This window comes from Sporothrix brasiliensis (genome assembly GCF_000820605.1).
Source record: "Sporothrix brasiliensis 5110 chromosome Unknown Cont20, whole genome shotgun sequence".
NCBI lineage: Eukaryota > Fungi > Ascomycota > Sordariomycetes > Ophiostomatales > Ophiostomataceae > Sporothrix > Sporothrix brasiliensis.
In genome coordinates, this window is record NW_024467139.1 from 5520109 (window position 1) to 5537786 (window position 17678).

A 17678-nucleotide genomic window follows, 5' to 3' on the forward strand; every position below is an offset into this window, starting at 1 on the left:
TATCGTGTAAGATGCCCACGCCAAGAAAAACCGGACGATAGTTCTTGCCGTCGAGTTCGATACAGGTAACATTTGAGGAAAGAGCACTCCTGCTTGCAACACATCGTTTGTAGAATGGTGCTTTCCAGGGTGTTTACAATCTCCTCCCCCTTTCCACCTCCTTTTTGTCATGATTGCGTTTTGACTGCATGATCATGAGTCGTTGCTAGTGATTGACTCCCCTTTGCAAGCAGAAGCGCCAAGACAACCACCAAATCCTCTTCTGCTAGAAAGTCCTTCGAAAAATGAACATGTCTCATAACGAGTCACAGAACTATGCAGAAATGCACCCTTTCGTGCACACGGCGGGAAAAGATTACACAGAGATACTGACATACAGTATGCATTTTGTTTTTTTGTACTTCACTGCTATATGCGAAAGCGACGACGCGGCGAGCACAGAGAGGGCGCAATAGCTCATCCACACGGATGCATCCCTTCTTTGGCTGACCTGCCGAACGGGCCTTGTTCGTTGCTGCACACTGCGATTGCAGAATTGCCGCCGATAAGCTACAAGGCCTAACTATCTCGCCGAACCAACAAACACGAGACAAAAGCAATAATGTTGTTCTGGAAAGCACGTGGGACACGGACGCCGTAACGGCCACAGACGCCACCAACGTCAAAAGACAATCCAGCTGTTTTACGTTGGATTTGGTGAATCACCCAAAGTCAACCAGCAGTGCTCCTATGTGGTGCCTGTTCTGCGGGGATGCCAACCAGTTGATTTTCCATGCAATCACCAAAATCATGCATTTACTAACTTTCAACTTGTATCAGCGTCGGGTAAGGTATCGACTTCGGACTCTCATACTAGATGAATATGATGTATCCTTGGCAATTGTACTGATATCACTGCGTTCGGAGTGCTGATGATTTCTCTCCGAGATTGTGCCCGCTTTAGATACCACAAGGCTTAAAATACAACGGCGGATACAAGCAATATGAAACGCGGTAGCACTCAGTCCTCCAACTTCGTGACGGTTTCTCACTACGACTAATAATACGGCCAGTCCGAGTCTGTGTTAGTGATCGATACGGTGACTTCACAGGGGAATCCCTGCTCTGCGCCTGCAATGCTGCACCTCTACTTTTCTCCGCAGAGACAATCTCTGACGGGCGTATTGACAATTTGAGACCGGTTTGTTAAATGCAGTCACCCGGACTTCGCATGCTTGAACTTATGATTCGTTTGAATTAACTATCCTTTCTTTCCATTACATGCAGTTTTCCTCTTCAAAACCATGGCTGATGCGTAGCTTAGTTTGACACGGAACTTACCTGGCTTTACAGAGACAATCCTCGCATATCATTTCCCGGCCTGTCGGTAAGAAATATCGCCGGCGTACTCCTTTACGCTACTAGCAAGAATGCAAACAACGACTTCTGGCCGGTCTTGTTACTTTGCTCTGTGAGGGTAATTTTCGATATTGACTTTGAGCTTTCCCGCTTCAGTCCACGGCGTACGATTTTACACGGCATATGATTGTCTCTGACAAATGGCCCGCCTGCGGTCAAGCCTCGATCGGAGACGACGGAATACGTGGTGTGACCTTCTGCAAAGCTTCCCACCCTGCCTAAATGCAACGCTCCGTTGTATAAGAATATTCATTTTAATATGTTGTCTTGGTCCTGTTACCAGCAAGTCCTTCCGAGGCTCAGGCCCTCAGTGCCTTCTGTGTTGTTCTTCCGTTGGCAAGAGGCAAGGAAAGCCCTGGTGGGTTCTGTTTACGCATCTCACCCTATTCCCCGTGCAAATTACACATGCCACGCTCGCGAGGTAGTTTGTGTCAAGGCGGGCGTGAAAGACAGTCCTCGAAATTTCGTTTCCAGCCTGTCGGGTTCTGGACATAGGTCGGCGCTTAACGGTCTCCGTTTGTTGGTTCAACACTGAGCCTAACTCGGCATAATATTCTGTCCGCTACGGTTTGGGCATTCACGGCATCCACATCCACATCCACCAACAAGTAACCCTCGCATGTTGGGTGCCACCAACTTAACGAGAGTTGCTATGTTTCTTTCTTTCTTTTTTTTTTTTTGCTTTACTTTTATTTTTCTCTCACAAACACGGAACGTATAGGCCATCATCACCTGGCCATACCCCCGCGTGACTGGGAGTAAGCCATGAGCCAACCTTTGCTCACAACACACGAGTGCGTAACGAATTGCTTCACATTCGCATGCGGCATGATCCATGCAGATTTTACTGTTTACTCTGTTGGTCAAAGGTACGGGGTTCATTGCTGAGCACTCACGAGGCTGAACAAAGGCGTCTTATGCTCCACTTATCCTGGGCCCTGGTGGGCTCAACGGACTCGAACAGCCAGAGAGGCAAATTAAAATACGAAAACCTGCAAACTTTCTTCCGCATGTACATGTTGCTAATTATTCGCCCACGGGCCGAACCACGGATAATCACTTCACACTTTCACTCCAGAAAACCACTTGCAAAGATATTGCTAATATATTTTGCCACAGACTGAACAAGTTTACCAACCTAGGCCAACACATGTTTCCGTCTGCTCAGCTTGAGCTGTTGGCCCGTTTTGAGATGGTTCACGATATAGCCATCTCCCTCCAGCTTGGACATGTTGGCAATCCGTGTCTAGCCTAAACGAGCCAGGGCCTCGGCGATGCTATGTTGCATCCAGGGTGGTCTGCAAGTTGGAGGCCCATTCTGATATGCCCTGATTTGTTGTGCTCGGAGGCCCAAGCGAGACATAGTGAGAGAATTCCACCTTACTCTAGAGCTCGCATTTAGAGAAGACCATCCCGTTTTCCATCAAGAAAAGCATTCGTCATGCTACCTTATCGTGGTTTGTTCGCCCATGATGTTTAGCACTTACTCCGCAACGCAAGTCAGGTATGGCATCCGCTGCTCGCGGGGCTTACCTACGACTTCTCGGTTGTGGTCATAATATCTTCTTGTTTCACCGTCGACCTTCGTCAAGCATGCGTAAAGAATTTTTTGTGCACTGCACAATGTCTTTGCAGACTGTTTCCCTTTTCTTCGTCACTGGATAGCTGACCAGAAATGGACTGCAGACATAGGTGGGTGGCAATGATGGCTTCGGATGCGAGCAATAACAGCTGTCCAGAGCTTTGCAAGACCGTTTAAGCCAACAGATACGCATGGATTACTGAAGTGTTTGTCAAGGATGCAATCCGTGTCCTGTTGGTTGCAAGCCACCCTCTTCAATTTCGCCATCTGCCCCGTGTCACAACTACCCCTGTATTTTCGTTTTGTTCACCGTTGAAATCTCAATGGCAAAGCAAACATTTCGTATCCTCCGTGCCTCCTATTCGACAGGTGTGTTTTTAGCCCGGAGCTGTTGCTGTTCCAGGGCCTGCTCTTGAATTTTCTCCTTACGTCCTCCGTGTCCCCAAAAACTTTCTTTTTATTTATCTTGTTGAAGATTTGCTTGCTTCTTTTATTCTTTTTTCGTTCCATATTGATACACTTCTGTATTGCTGGTATGTAGAGACTGTTTATGCAATGCACAGACTCGAGATATGAGCTAACATATGCCGTTTTGCGCCTTTAGCTGTCTCTGTTTTGCGACCTGTTTATCACAGCAACAGCTCTCTTTATTTTGTCCGCCTTTTCCCCATTCACACCGCGAACTGAGCATGCTTACACGCAGTACCTGTCTACGTTTCGAGTCTCAGTGCTAATTGTTCACGACGTTGTACCACCTTCCACCCACCTCGCACAGCTAAGGCCCTTTCTGCGTCTGCTTTGCCTCCTTGTTGCTACTCGTTGCCTCACATCTATTTATCAGACGTATGTCCAAAGTCAGTTAATATCAAAGCAGCGCCGAATCAACGACTGGAAAAGACGTCGGCTACGCCGGCACAAGCGACTGCCCAACTGACAACCAGCAGGGCAAACGTAACCGATACGAAACAACGCAACGAGCATTATACCAGCCTCGGATCTGATAATCTTTACTGTCTCATCAAAGACATGCTGTGTCTTCGTTCTTTTGATGTCTCCACTAGGAAATGACGCTGCATTAGTCTATGGTATATAATGACCTCTTGCCATTTGTCTTTCCACTCCCATCCCGACCTTCTGCCCTGTTGCAAGTCGACCTTCAATTACTTCATATATATTCACCGCTGTGATTTACAGCGTGCAACCTCTTCCCTTTGTCTCTTTTCATCGGCTATTCTAAGGATCTGTTACCATAACTCCGCCGATGCGATCACTTACACACCGACACAAAAACAACTTCCAGTCTATGTCCCAGTACTACCGCCGTCAGCCCCATGGTAAGTCCTCGCCCCTGCTCTGTTAACGAACACACCATCGGAAAACCCTACTTTCCCCATTTGAATAAAGCATGCCAACTAACACGCATGTTTACCATGGGCCAGTCTGACCCGTCGCCTGTTGTGCCCCATACACAGCACTGGCTTCTTCGGCTGCCACCTTACTTCTGGTCGCAGATGTATCTTTACCTCGACTACGTCGACATCTTGAATCTCTCCTCGCTGAACTCTGACTTCTTCGCCGAGGATGTCGTAAAATACCTACCTGAATCTGTTCGCTACACAGCGGTTGCAAAGGTTCATGCCAATTCCGACCCAAAAACACACAGTGCTTGCTACCTCTGTTTCCGCATAAAACCCATTGAAGAATTCCAACAACCGTACACGATGGCCTCATATGCGCGAGTCCTGCAGCGCAACGAATATACCGGTCAGCGTATCTTCGAGGTGATTTCAGAGCCTTCTCCAGGTTACACAAGCAACATTTTGCAGCCTCCATCCCTCCCGGTGTCACCCGTCACGGTGAGCATGGGTACGGGCATGGGCCCTTTTATCTTGAGCACTGCGGTCAGTCCTTCAGAGCCTGCAGGTTACAGCATGGATATCGGCTTTCGCGGTGGCATCGGCGGTATCGGTAGCCAGGCTGCTCCCGGTTCATCCAGGGCGGGCCGCTTGCACCGCCGATGGCAACCACAGGCGCCGGGCGCCGAGGTGGGCCAGATTGAGAGCCTCCGCACATACTGCATCCAATGCGCACTGGAGACGCACCTCGCGATTGCCGGTGATGTGGTGGAGCCACGTATCGGGCCGAGGTTGTGGGTGTGCGCTTGTCAAGTGGCGCGCAGGCAGGACAACGGCCAACGGTGCTTGACTTGCGGCATGAGCCCTGTCTATCGAGATGCGGTGAACCAATAACTGCAGTGACGGACCACGTGGCTAGACTCTTCTTGGTTTGTTCGTGGATGACAGTCGCTTTGATTACAACCTGTCCTATCTTTCTTTCGTCGATGCCCTCTTTACACTGTATTCTCTTACTATACTCGCTCCTGTTCGTGTTGCATAGCTAGAAGTGGTTGTTGTTTTCTAGATCGGTTGTTGGTTTCCTTATTGTCTCTTTTTCATCGTTAAAGATTTGTTGCTTCTTTTTGTAAGCGAAGAGCGATTGCAAACTCTTGTTACTGAGCGTTCACCCGGAGAGGTGAGCTGGATGGGCATGAGAAGATGAGGAACTGTACACATGAAAACTACGAAAACAGTGACACAATATCCAGCTACTAGCCAAAGTGCACGTTGTGCAAACATTGCACTCTTTTCATTTTTTCCGATTTCCCTGGCCAAAGCTCAAAATCCTTCAACTTTCTTTGTTTTGGCCGATGGTCGCCCTTATTTTCTTATTTGATTGCATGTTTTGGTTTCCTTGCGCACCATTCGTTTTATACTTTTAGACTTTTCATTTTTCTGTGCAAATCCAAAAGCTTTGAAAGCTGCGATTTTGGCTCTGTGTTCTTTTTGTCCCTATGCCTCCAATACGTATACTATCAAGTTACTATAAAGTGGTGTCGCGGCAGCGGTCCGTAACGTGGTAGACAGAGGGGAAATGGACGGGGTGGACAAGTGAATCAACGATAACTGCAAAGTATAGAAGAAAAGACAAGAAATCAACTGTGTGTAAACTGACCATAGGATAACAGAAGCACCGCATGACAGCGCTCAAGCCGCGACGGCAGCCGACAATCTCCCATTCTCGGCCCCCATCACAGATCTGACACACAACAACAAGCCACCTCATATATCAAGCGGGTCTTGCGGAGTGTTTTGTCCTCCTTCGCAATAAGGCAGCTAGGAGACTTGGGGGCCACACCAGATACAGAGCCGTTGGCTCCCAAGAATCTCAAAAATGAACAAACCACGCACACATCACTTATGTGGGGCCAAGCAGTCACCCGCTTGGGTGACATGATAGAATACGGTTCGGTCCGGTGGCTGAAAGGGCGACGCGGGCCCGACGGGCGGACGAGAGGCCGGGAAGCCGGGACAGGTCCTTGTTTCATGCCCGAAGAGCCCCCGATCCGCTCAAGGCTGTCCCGTCCCGGTTTCTTGTCCTCCTGTCATCTTCAGCGATATAACTATGGGTCACACAGATAACAAACAATGGCCAATGCTGGTTCGCGAGGATCGCGCCGTCGCCCTTTGTTGATGAATTCGATGTAACCGCTTCTCCGTTTATCGAGTTGGCCGGTGCTCCGTGTGCCCTGTGCGTAGTAAATGACAGGGATGCGCCCACGGTGCTCCGTCGTACGCCATTGACTTAGCAGAACAAGATCACTCCCAGCAAAGCACAGAACCAGTAATTATTACTTACTATTTGCATTGCAAGCTGCATGATTTTGTATATGTTGTCCTGTGCAAGCGGTTATCTTCGTGGGTCTTTCCTATTTCCCCTACTCACTCTTTCATTACCACGGGGCAAGCGAGGAATGAAACTCAGCCACTAAGAGCAAAGCCATAAACAGAGTAGATCGGCAACGCGCCAATCGCCGCGGCTCTTCTTCCCGTTTCTTTTTCCGTGGTGGCCCAGCTTGTACATGTACTCTCGTACCGCCAGATCTGTGGCGCGGCTCTTGGCAGACACCGTATTTCGCATTCCGACCCTCCATCCCGCCAGCCCTACGAAGCAATGCCCCGTACGATTTACACGTTCTCCTTATGCCATTCGTGCATTTGATGCTTTAATGAGAAAGCCTTGGAGAGCGCCTTGTCCGCGATACGACAGTACGACATACAGTCAGCCTTCCGGGCGACAGACACTGAATAGTGCCGGCGACTAGCTAACACCTCTTATCTGAAAGGGCGCAATACCATTTTCTTATTCAATTTTACTGTCTCTGTAGTTGTTTAACTTCGAATTGACTGCGGTGTACAAATTATCTTGAAGGTCGAAATGCTGATGCCTGGGCCTTGTGAGAGTGGGACTAAAGTAACCCCCTAAGCCACACTAAATCTACGTATTTCGCATATTTCTCGGGCGATAAAGCCCAAACGGGCTTAACCAGGCAAGACGGTATCATGTTTGGGCGAAACACGGTCCGCCGTCTAAGTGAGAAATGAACCCAAAGAAAGAACAAAACGGGCGACGAGGTCGAGATTGAGTTTGATAGTTTTCCTGCGTCGACTTCTCTTCCCATATCGTTTGTCTTCCATCTCTCTTTCCTTGTCTGCTGTTCCTTCCACTTCAATGAATTAGTTGACCTTGGAGCGATCCCTTCTCTTATCGCTACTCTTCGCCCTGTAACCGCCCACTCACGCGTCACAATGGGTTCCGACGGGAGGACCGTCGGCACGGCAGAGGAGCTCCTGCTGCGCGGCGAGCGCTACCGCGACACGTTTGGCAGGAGCGAGATCGAGAGCGTTCCGTTTTTGAGCAACAACGACGACAACGACGACGAGGAAGGCACATCGCAAGCACCTTCCCAGCAGACGTGGCTGCAAAGATGGGGACTGCGCCGCCCTGCTTGGATGGCCTCCAGACAGCAGCCTCCACGGCACTACCAGCCGATTCGCATTGGCGACGACAGCGACGACGTCGACGACAATGCCAGCACTCCGTCCGACGCGACGACAGATGTTGAGGCCGATGCAGGCGCCGACTACAGCTACAGCGACGAGCCGGCGGCAAGGGCACAGAACAAGCAACGACGACAAGAACGACGCGACAGTGACGACGATGTTGATGAGGACGACGCTGATGCTGACGCCGAATCCAACCCCCGTCGACGCGTCGCTGGCGCGGCCTGGTACCAAGCCCAACGGCCCGGCAGCGTCATTGCCCTCGTGGCCGTCCTTCTCTTCTTCCTCGTCTTTGCCGCCACGCTGGCCCTCGTGCCCATGTTGCGCCTCGTCGAGGACGCCATCTGCCGCCGGCATTATGGCCTCAACTACGGCGACGATGGCGGCAGCAACGCCACCGTCAGTGTCAACACCCACAAGCAGTTTCTCGAAAACGACTTCACGCGCACCGCCACCAACGGCACCGACGAGCGCCTCTGCAAAGTCGACGCCGTCCAGGCCGAGCTCGCCTGGCTCGGCGGCGTCGTTTCCGTCACCGAGGCCATCTTCGGCCTTCTTGCCTCGTTTCCCTGGGCTCTCTTGTCCGATCGCATCGGCCGCAAGCCCGTCTTCCGCATCTCGTTCATCGGCGCCTCCCTGTCCTTCGGCTGGACAGCGCTCATCCTGCTGCGACGCGACGTTCTGTCCGTCTGGTGGGTCCTGACCTGCGAGGTCTTTTTGCTCGTCGGCGGTGGCGCCGGTGTCGCCGTCACCATCCTGCACTCCATCGTCACCGACGTCGTCGTGGGCGACCGCGCGTCTGGATTTATTTGGCTGGCCGTTGGCGCCGTCACCGGCTCAATCATCGGCCCTGGCTGTGCTGCGGTGCTGATGATGACCGGCGGCCCAGACGGCGAGGGCCATTCGGCGTGGCTGCCGATTTGCCTGACGCTGTTTGTTTTGACTCCCATCATTTTGGTCCTGACCGTGTTCTTGCCAGAGACTCTGCCAAAGAAGGTGGCAGCCTCGTCGTCGTCGTCATCGTCGCGGTCGACCGCCACTACGACGTTCTCCATGTCCACCGCCTCGTTTTGGATGGGCACCATCCCCGCCCACCTGCGCGAGACCTTTCAGCAGCTCCTTAAGACGCTGGCCGTCTTGCGCCGGAGCCGCCCTTCGCTGCTTCTGCTGCCGTCCTACTTGTTCCAGCCCGCCATCCAGAGTGTGCAGGGAGGCATCCTCGCCCAGAGCGTCAGCAAACGCTTTGGCTGGTCGCTCGCCCAGACCGGCTATCTCTTTTCCTTCCGCGGCGTCGTCACCGTTGTCGTGCTCATCCTCATTCCGATCATTACCAAGTACATTCTGGTCGGGTCAGTCACGGCCGCCGCGCTCCACACCAACAACAACAACAAGAAGACGCGAGGCGGCTGCACAGGTCTTGGTATGTCCGAGGTCCGCAAAGACTTGTTCCTTGCCCGCACCTCGCTTACGTGCCTCATCGTTGGCAACCTGTTGATGGCCACTGGTACATCCTTGTCAACCCTAGTTCTCGGCCTCGTACTCTCCACCTTCGCTGTCGGCTTCGGCTCCGTCTTACGGTCTCTCATTACCCACTTTTTCCTCGAGCAGCAAAAGTCGACTCCGACGAACATTGCGGCTGCTGGTTCGGTCGCGACCACCACTGCCGGCGGCCAAGACGGCCAAGACGACAAAGACAGCAAAGACGACCACACGTCCCGCCTCTACACCCTCACCGGCATGGTGGAGACAGCCGGCTCCGTCTTGGCCGGCCCGATGGTGGCCTGGACCTTCTCGTCGGGTCTTGCCCTTGGCGGCGCCTGGATCGGTCTTCCATTTTTCTATGTCACGGGCCTGTGTGTCGCCGCGCTCGTGTGTCTCGTCATCATTGGCGACGGCAGCCGCGACAGTGCTACCAGCAGTGGTAGTGGTGGCCGCATACGGCTGTCGACGACGTCGGATCCGCGCGATAACGACCATGAAGAGGTCGGCAGTGGGCAGATCGCGTTACCTTAGATAGAAATAGAAGAAATAGGACCGCCGTGTTATTTATGTACTTATTCTTTGGGACTGTTGGGGGGAGGCTTTGACATTAGATACCTTATTTTGGCATTTGAGAGTACACTGGGACATTTTAGATTTTCTTTTGTTTTATTTTCGGCGTATTAATTTTTTACATTCCATTCAAATATATGAGGCTTTTTTTTTTATGGCGTTCGACAAGACAATTAAGTATAAATGTACGTACATATAAAACGACGCAATTTAACTCTTTTGCGTATTTAAATATGCTGATAGCCATAGTTCATTGGCATCGCTGAAAACTCAAACTCCATTTTCAATTTCAGACAAACCTCGCAATCATCGAAAAGCTTTGATAGTGTAGGCACTCGCTTCATACTTTTGTCTCCTGATTGGGTTGATCTTGGGCGTCAGTATCGTTCGTTCTTGTCCAAATTCTGGTCTGTTCGGCCCCCGAGGATTCTCTTACATGCGACGCTGTGTGTTTGAAGTTGTTTTGATTGTCTCCGTTTCTATTTTTTGTGGGCAGCCGAAACCACAAATAATGCCTCTCACGTTATTGGCTTATACCTTCAATTTCCGAACAATATTGAATTTTAATGTTACAGATTTTGCCTGCTTTTTCGTTAGATGAATTACGTCCATGTCCACTAGTTAAACCTGCTATACCATGACGTTTTTATCCTCAGCCTCGTCCATGCCAAGTCGGAAGTTGGTAGCAAAGTTGATCCTTCCGTTGAAGTCCGAGCCAAGTCGTTTTAGAGACGGCGAATATTTTCATGGGGCGCACAGAATGGTATCCCAACGGGGCTTTGTGTGCCAAATTGTTTTTCATCTCCGTGTTTATATTTACATCTAAAAGCCGACAAAAATCGCATCTTAGTCAACGCGGCTTTAAAGAGACTGTGAAATATATCTGTAATGAAAGTACAAAACAATACATTTATTTTATTTTTCATTCAAAATATATATGGAAAGTCTGTGTTGCAAAAGGCAATTGTAGGGTTAGTTTGTGTAAAAAAATACATGAGAGAAAAATATCCAAAAAAACCCTCGACGTTAAAACGAAAAAATAAAAAGAGGTGGCAATGGTTGAGACATTGTGAGAAAAGAACATAATAAAAAAGCAGAAGTTGCCGCCTTTTACAAGTTAACTTGTTGTCTGTAGGTGTCTCGGTAGGGATAGGGTTGGCAAAATTGGCTTTCTGTTTTGCCGTATTTGGCCCCTTTCTGATTTGTTAGGCTTTGATTTGTGCTTCCTCCTCTAGAAGTGTTCCTTCCAGAAACGGAAGTTGACTTCCCGGACAGACGCTGCGGAGGTTGCCTTCTTGATATCGCGTGCTGGAGGCTGTTAGTAAAAGGTGATTTGTACGTTTCATAAAAGGAAGAGATAGAGGAGTTACACACCTGCTCCAGACGGACCGCAGAAGTACACACCGACGGTGGTCTTCATGCTGCCCTCAAGACCGTTCAGGTATGTCCGGTCCAGAATGCCGTCACGCATTGCGCTGAAGAACTTCAAGAAGTTGGGGCGACCAAAGTTGGTGCGCGACTTCAGCTCCGTCAACGGGTCGTAGGTGGCACCCACTGAGTTGAGCACAATGTTCTGCGTGGTGTCCATGTCGAGTTTCTGCGTGAGGTACGTGTGAATCTTGAGGAATTCAATGCCGTTGCTGCCCGGAATGCGTGCAGCGTCTGTCGACTGCTGTTCCAGCGACGACAGCAGGGTCTGGAACCACTCAAAGGATGTCGTGTCCTTGCACACCCAGATGAACTCGACACGGCGAAGACGGGTCGGCGGGTTCGGGCCATTGCGCAGATGCCAGATGTTCTTGAGAATGGCGGCCCAGGGCGTCACACCAATGCCGGTACCGATCAGCACGGCGATTTCGTTGTCGAACACATCCTCGGCAGGAGCACCATAGGGGCCATCGATGCGCAGAGCCGGCATCTGCTGGCCATTCTGAAGAGCGACTTCGTACATGCCGAGAGGGTCGACGCCTTCGTACAGCTTCGCCTGTGCGGAACCGGCACCAACAGCATCGCCCAGAGCGCGGGTAAAGTCACCAACCTGGCGGACATGGACCGAGGCGTAAGGGTCGTACGGGCAAGACGTGATCGTAAACGGGTGCCATTGGTACTTGGAGATGGACGGCACCTGCAGGAAGAGCCACTGGCCGGCCTTGTAGCGGAAGGACGGCTTGGAGAACTGAATCTCGACGGCATCTACAAAATGTTAGCGTTTGTGAGAAGGGAACGGACCCCTATACGTTCCCACTATCACTTACCATACGGATGGCGGACGACACGGGTAATGCGAGTCTCACGGCGGGCGCGGACCTCACGGTACAGACGCTCAATTAGGTAAAGACCACCGGCAAACAGCTCCCACCGCCAGCCCTCGTAACCGATGCAGTGGTTCCAGAAGTTGGCGCCAGCAAAGGGGGAGAAGGCGTTGGGGGTGTCGCGCACGAAGCAACCCACGGTATGGGTGTACAGACCCAGTAAAAAGGGAATGAACAGGTGGTGTGTGTACCAAAAGGTCTCGAACGATTGCTGCCGGATACGGTGGTGTGCGGTGGTGTACATCAGCAGCATGCAGAAGAGCATGACGTGACCCGTAATTCCACCAGGCTCGGTGTAGTGAATCTCAAGGGCGCTGACCGGACGAATCTGGGTCTTTTCAACGTTGTAGAAACTGCTCTTTGTTAGATCTCGGACACTTTAACTCAATCTGCGTAATCATATGAAGGAGAGAGTTCGACGTACTTTACGTAGTGACTAGCAGTGTGGATAATAGCGAATATAAGCATGGCGTAGGCGATCTGGCGATGGAACCAAAGATTTTCATCGAGGGGAAGGAAGCGAAGTTTTGGCCGAACAATGCGGACCAGTGTCCGGCAGACTGGGAGGAGAATGAGTGTGCCATCGACGGCCAGGACGAGACCAGCACCACGGGAAAGCCACACTGAGTACTGGAGTGTATTCAGACCGGCTAGTCGAGGGTCACTCTCTTGCTTGTACCTGTGACAGTGTCAGCTATCCGCTGTTGTGACCATTGTAAAAGACGTCCACGCCTCTCGTCGTCCATCACGCGTTATCCATTACTTACCAGCCAAAGGCGAACAGGCCCCAGTGCACGCCCCAGAACAGGAAGTGGAAGAAGAGTTTCTGCACCGTAAACTGCTTCTTGATCAACTGAATCGCACTCATGATGGCGGTTGGCAAGGTCGAGCGGGCTCAAGAGCAGCTGTTGTTATGTGCGAGAGAAAAAAAAGCGTAGCGAATATTAAGTATGACGACCTGCGTCAGTGTCGACGAGCGTCTAGTCCAGGGCTCTCTAGTCGTCGAAAGTGTTCGTCGGCTCAGGTCGTCGAGATGTCTCGTATCCCTAACCGTAGCCGGTTCGAGATGAAATGATTCGAAAGGATAGAGGTGTACAACTAACTCAATAGCCAGGACCGGTGAACCCAAACTCACTGCACCATGGACAAAATAAAAAAGAAAATATTGTTTCTGAGCCAGCAGGAAAAGAAGCGAACAATAAAAGAAAGAAGAATAAGAGGAAAGAAAATGTATGAACAGAGGGAAAGAAATGGCTCGCAAATTTGACGACGGCAAATCTTCTACCTGGCCGAGTGAAGAAGAGGAAAAGAAAGAAGAGCAGATCGAAGATGTGTGATGGCGGTGGGCAACCAGTTAGTCATAAAGGGACGGGGCTGCAGAACCGGAAAGAGGACACACGGAGACCTCGATCTCAAAAAGTGTGTGGAGACGGCCGCGGACTAAGAAAGGAGACAGGGGGGGTGGACAGGGAAATATCAACAAACCAGGAGGAAACCCGAAGCAAAGCAGAGAAAACTGAGCAAAAAACGCACGTTGAAGCCTTGCCTCGTCTTTGGGTCTGATGCAACCCTCCGTGTTGCTCGTCGGTCCCTGGTCCCACCTGGCAAAGAAAGGGGAAATGGGATTTTGAAATGCCGTGGCACGAAACTATGCCAAAATCGCAACACTGCGATATGATTCGAAGTGGATGTGCGTGAGCGCGACAGCAGTAGGCGAAAGAACAATAAAAGGCTGGTAAGCAGCTAGACTGAGAATCTTGAGACTGATGCTTCTTCGGATGCCAGGCGTTTTAAAACCGTTTAGCTGTTTCTAGTAATGCTTCTTAGGTCTCTTTTGTGGACCGGACGAGGGTGGACCAAGAGAGATACCACAGTATCTGCAGCACGGAGGCGCTGCGGCGAGGAAAGAGCTCCAGGACTTCGGACGTGTCTTGCAGCAGACGCGGACAATGTTGGGAGCAAGTACTGGATGTGAATTGCGAAGCGCTGTAGATAGACGTGGTATTGTGGCGCTCTGCTCTTTAGAGATGGGATATGTCGTTGAGAGGCTGGCAGTACCCCTTGGTCAAATGTGTGGGCGACGAGGTAGATCAGACGTGCGAGTGTGTTTCGCAGTTGGATGGGGCCTGTGTCAGGTTATGGCCTTGGCAAATGGGTGATTCTGGACAGAGGAGTAGATCGCAGAAGAGAATGCGTGGGGAGAGACAAACGGCCGAGCTTTGCAACGAAAAGGGCTGGAGGAGTTCGAGTTGAGACGATGAGTGTTAGAGACGCTTTGACGAGGGGCGGCTTGGACGTCGTGCAAAGTGGACTTTGCTGGTGTTTCGGCTTGGACAGGGGAAGGGTGGGAGTGCGAGTGAGCGCGAGGCAATTTCCAAGACGGCGTTGAATTAAAGTCCATGAAAAAGTAGGAATAAATTGGAAAATGAGTCTACAAAAAACATCACAAAATCAACAACACAATCTAGAGTTAGGAGCCCAAAAAGGAAACAAAGAGGATAGAATCCAGAGGAAAGAGAGGCCGACAGTCGTGATAATATGGGAAAGAGCACTGGGCGACCCAAAGCAATAGGAAGGCACGATGGAGATTGTTTTGCAACAGCACTAGTGGACCTCACAGCGGGGGCGCCCGCTAAGAATAGACGGGGTGTGAAGAATGCGCTGTGCTGTCATTGGCTGCAGAGGGGATGTGACGAGACAAAGCCAAGACAAACAGGGTGTAGCCATGTTCTCGGGCGCTTAAACAGTCAGTGCGCGACGACAGGTGGTGGGCAGGATTGAATTGGCCAGGAACGGGAAGGGTACTTTGGTGCGCATGGAAACTTAGTATACGGAGAAGTACTTTTGCATGTAAGTAAAATGCGCTAGTCCTTATTCGGACAGCATCGACAGTGGAAGGTTTGGTCTCAGGCCAATCAGCGGTCCTTCACTCGCCCCAAGCCGAAACGTTGTGCTCTGCGCTGCACTAGTTGGGAGAGTAACCGCAGGCAAAGGTAAGCCCTGGCCGCATGCTTTCTTCGCGTTTTTGAAGCTCCTTTCCCGTTCTTAGAGTTGTTGGATGCATGCCGTGTCATCCGATACCTACAAGCTTCTCGAATCACTTTTTGGCGGCCCGTGAAAAAGAACATACCTGCGAGAGTGAGAAAAGGAAATGAAAGGGTGGCATGGGAAACATTGTCCGTCCAAGCACCTGCCATACATATTGATCCTTTCGTAGAATCTCCTTGAAAAAGGCTCAGCGTGGTATCCTACGTTGGACGATTATCGACTATTGACATTCAAGATGTGTGTTTAGAGATCGCCCCGGGAGCTCAAGGTACCATGGGAGGCCATCGTTGAAAAGACACTTAAAATATGTGAACACAACTCTAGATGGGTAGAGCCTCTTTTTATTCTCTTTCTAATATACGGAGTACAAACATACAACATACTCGGCATTCGGCGCCAATGATGAGAGTGGGGCAGAGACGCACGGGAAGTTTCTCGCCTGCAGTCTTGGCTCACACTGACGGATGAAAGCTTAATCTTTCTAAAGACTTCTCTGTGTTATTGCTCCTGCCGTCTCATGGGTGTGTGTGAGATGCGAAAAGCTCGTCAACGTTGTGTTACAGGGCTTCCATGATCGTGCAGTGGTGTTGAGATATTCGAACTGGAAAACAGTACCAGAACGCTCCGCCGGACGACAGCCTTCTCCCGCGGCGAACGAAACCCCATGAGAATCAGACTCTGGCTCGTCTGGTGTAACAGAGGCCTAATCTTTGATGAGAATTTGACAGAATAGAAACGCTCCGTGGCAAGATGTTAACACTAAACGTCGGAAAGTGTCAGATTGAAGGGCAGGGAATGGGATAGGGCAAGATGCAGCATGGTAGTGTGTCAGCATAAGAACATGGAAAAGATGCAACGCGAGATGTTTTCATCGACAAGTTCCAAAATCGGAGTGTCAGAAAGGGTTAAATGCCATCTCTGACTCTCCCGGGCCTACTTTGGTAACACTGGCGATACAAGCCGTGTTTGTGAGCGGTGGCCCGTCTCAAAGTGTTGCATGTGTCCCATGCATTTTCAGACCGGAAAGTGCCAAAATCCCATCTCGTGTTGCAGAATGCCATCCCGGAGACAGGTGACAGCCGTGGTGTTTCTGGACTAGCATGCCAGTGGCCGAATAGGAAGGAGAACGCCTCCTGAGGATGCGTACCTCCGCAATGGCGATTTGACTTGGTGCGGAGCTCGATGTCTTGAGAAGCGGTCCACCCTGTCAAGCGTCTCAAGGAAGTGTGAAACAAAATAGTAACGCTTCGTACAAATCAAGGACAAGTATGTTCCAGGCAAAAGGATAGAAGAAGTAGAAGAAGGGAAACCACACGCCAATGAGATAATTTCTGAGGGACAAAGCATCTTCGAGGCCCAGTCCCTACGGCCCAGGCCAGCTACAGGCTCAACGGAAGCTCGACCATCCTGCATGATCTACAATCAACAGCCCGCCAGAGCTTGTCACAGGCCGTCCCAGGGTAAGATGTGCGAGGATATAATGAGTGCCTCGTCGTATTCTTGAAAGAATTTCGCCTTCTACGCAGCTCGTCTTGCTGGGAAATTTCCGATCTGAACGTCCGTTGCAGAACGACTTCCCTCCAATATGTGCCGTGGAGAGTGATGGGAAACTGAAAAGCAATGGGAGGCAGAGCCGGACCTCGGATGTCCGTAGTTAATACGCACGACTTTGCCTATGGCACAAGAAGAATATTCCTTCAAAGAGCGGCCCGCCGCAAACTCCTCTCGGTTTATGCACAACTTAATACGGTCAGAGTACTTGGAGCTGTGCCTGCTGAAGTATATAGAGCAGCGATTCCTCACCGAAAGGATGGCGCTCATAGAATGGAATTTTCGATTCGCTGGTCGACTGTGCTTGTTCGGCATGCAAACATCTGTTCACAGCGCATGTGGGATAATGTCATCGTGCAGGAGGTGAAGGAAAAGGAAAAAAGAAAAAAAAAAAGAAAACGACTGTAAAAGAGGAAATCCTGATGTCACCAGTCTGACTTTGGCGGGGGTACTTCGGATTGGCCGATTTTGCCACATAAATCCGGGCTTTGTCAAGTACCTCGCCTGAGACCGTCAAAATGTGGTTCTTCCCGCTGGCATTGGCGCTAAGAAGGTGGCTGGATTGCGCGGCGCCCCCCTTTTTTTGCACCGGATTCGCCCCTAAAGGCCTCACAGGTCCCCTGTACGACAAGAGTCAGGCAAAATACAGCTAGAGACCAGCAGAGGCAAGCAATATCTGTGTGGCTGTGCACCCCGCACCTCCTGTCGCCAACTGGAAAGCGCCGGGGGCTGGTACTGCCCGAAGCTTCCATAATCGGCCGCCAGTAGGCACGAGTCGCAGTTGCCTCTTGTGGGTGCGCGTATTCGTCAGAGCGCATTGTGGTGCAGCGACAA

At 50.9% G+C, this 17678-nt stretch overlaps 3 protein-coding genes across 3 annotated transcripts; 2 read left to right on the forward strand and 1 right to left on the reverse strand.

The window, feature by feature from the left end:
* Nucleotides 1-4701: 4701 nt before the first annotated feature.
* SPBR_07921 (uncharacterized protein) lies at nt 4702-5229 on the forward strand (the record flags this gene model as incomplete). The annotated part of the gene is made up of 1 exon (XM_040766175.1): nt 4702-5229. One exon carries the CDS (start codon nt 4702-4704, stop codon nt 5227-5229), a length of 528 nt encoding a protein of 175 aa, XP_040617464.1.
* A 2397-nt stretch (nt 5230-7626) lies between these two features.
* SPBR_06733 (uncharacterized protein) lies at nt 7627-9894 on the forward strand (the record flags this gene model as incomplete). The annotated part of the gene is made up of 1 exon (XM_040764989.1): nt 7627-9894. The coding sequence occupies one exon, from the start codon at nt 7627-7629 to the stop codon at nt 9892-9894; it is 2268 nt and encodes a 755-aa protein (XP_040617465.1).
* Nucleotides 9895-11299: 1405 nt separating this feature from the next.
* Nucleotides 11300-13113, reverse strand: SPBR_06971 (NADPH oxidase; the record flags this gene model as incomplete). Its single annotated transcript, XM_040765227.1, has 4 exons — nt 11300-12126; nt 12189-12598; nt 12670-12924; nt 13013-13113. 4 exons carry the CDS (start codon nt 13111-13113, stop codon nt 11300-11302), a joined length of 1593 nt encoding a protein of 530 aa, XP_040617466.1.
* Nucleotides 13114-17678: the final 4565 nt, after the last annotated feature.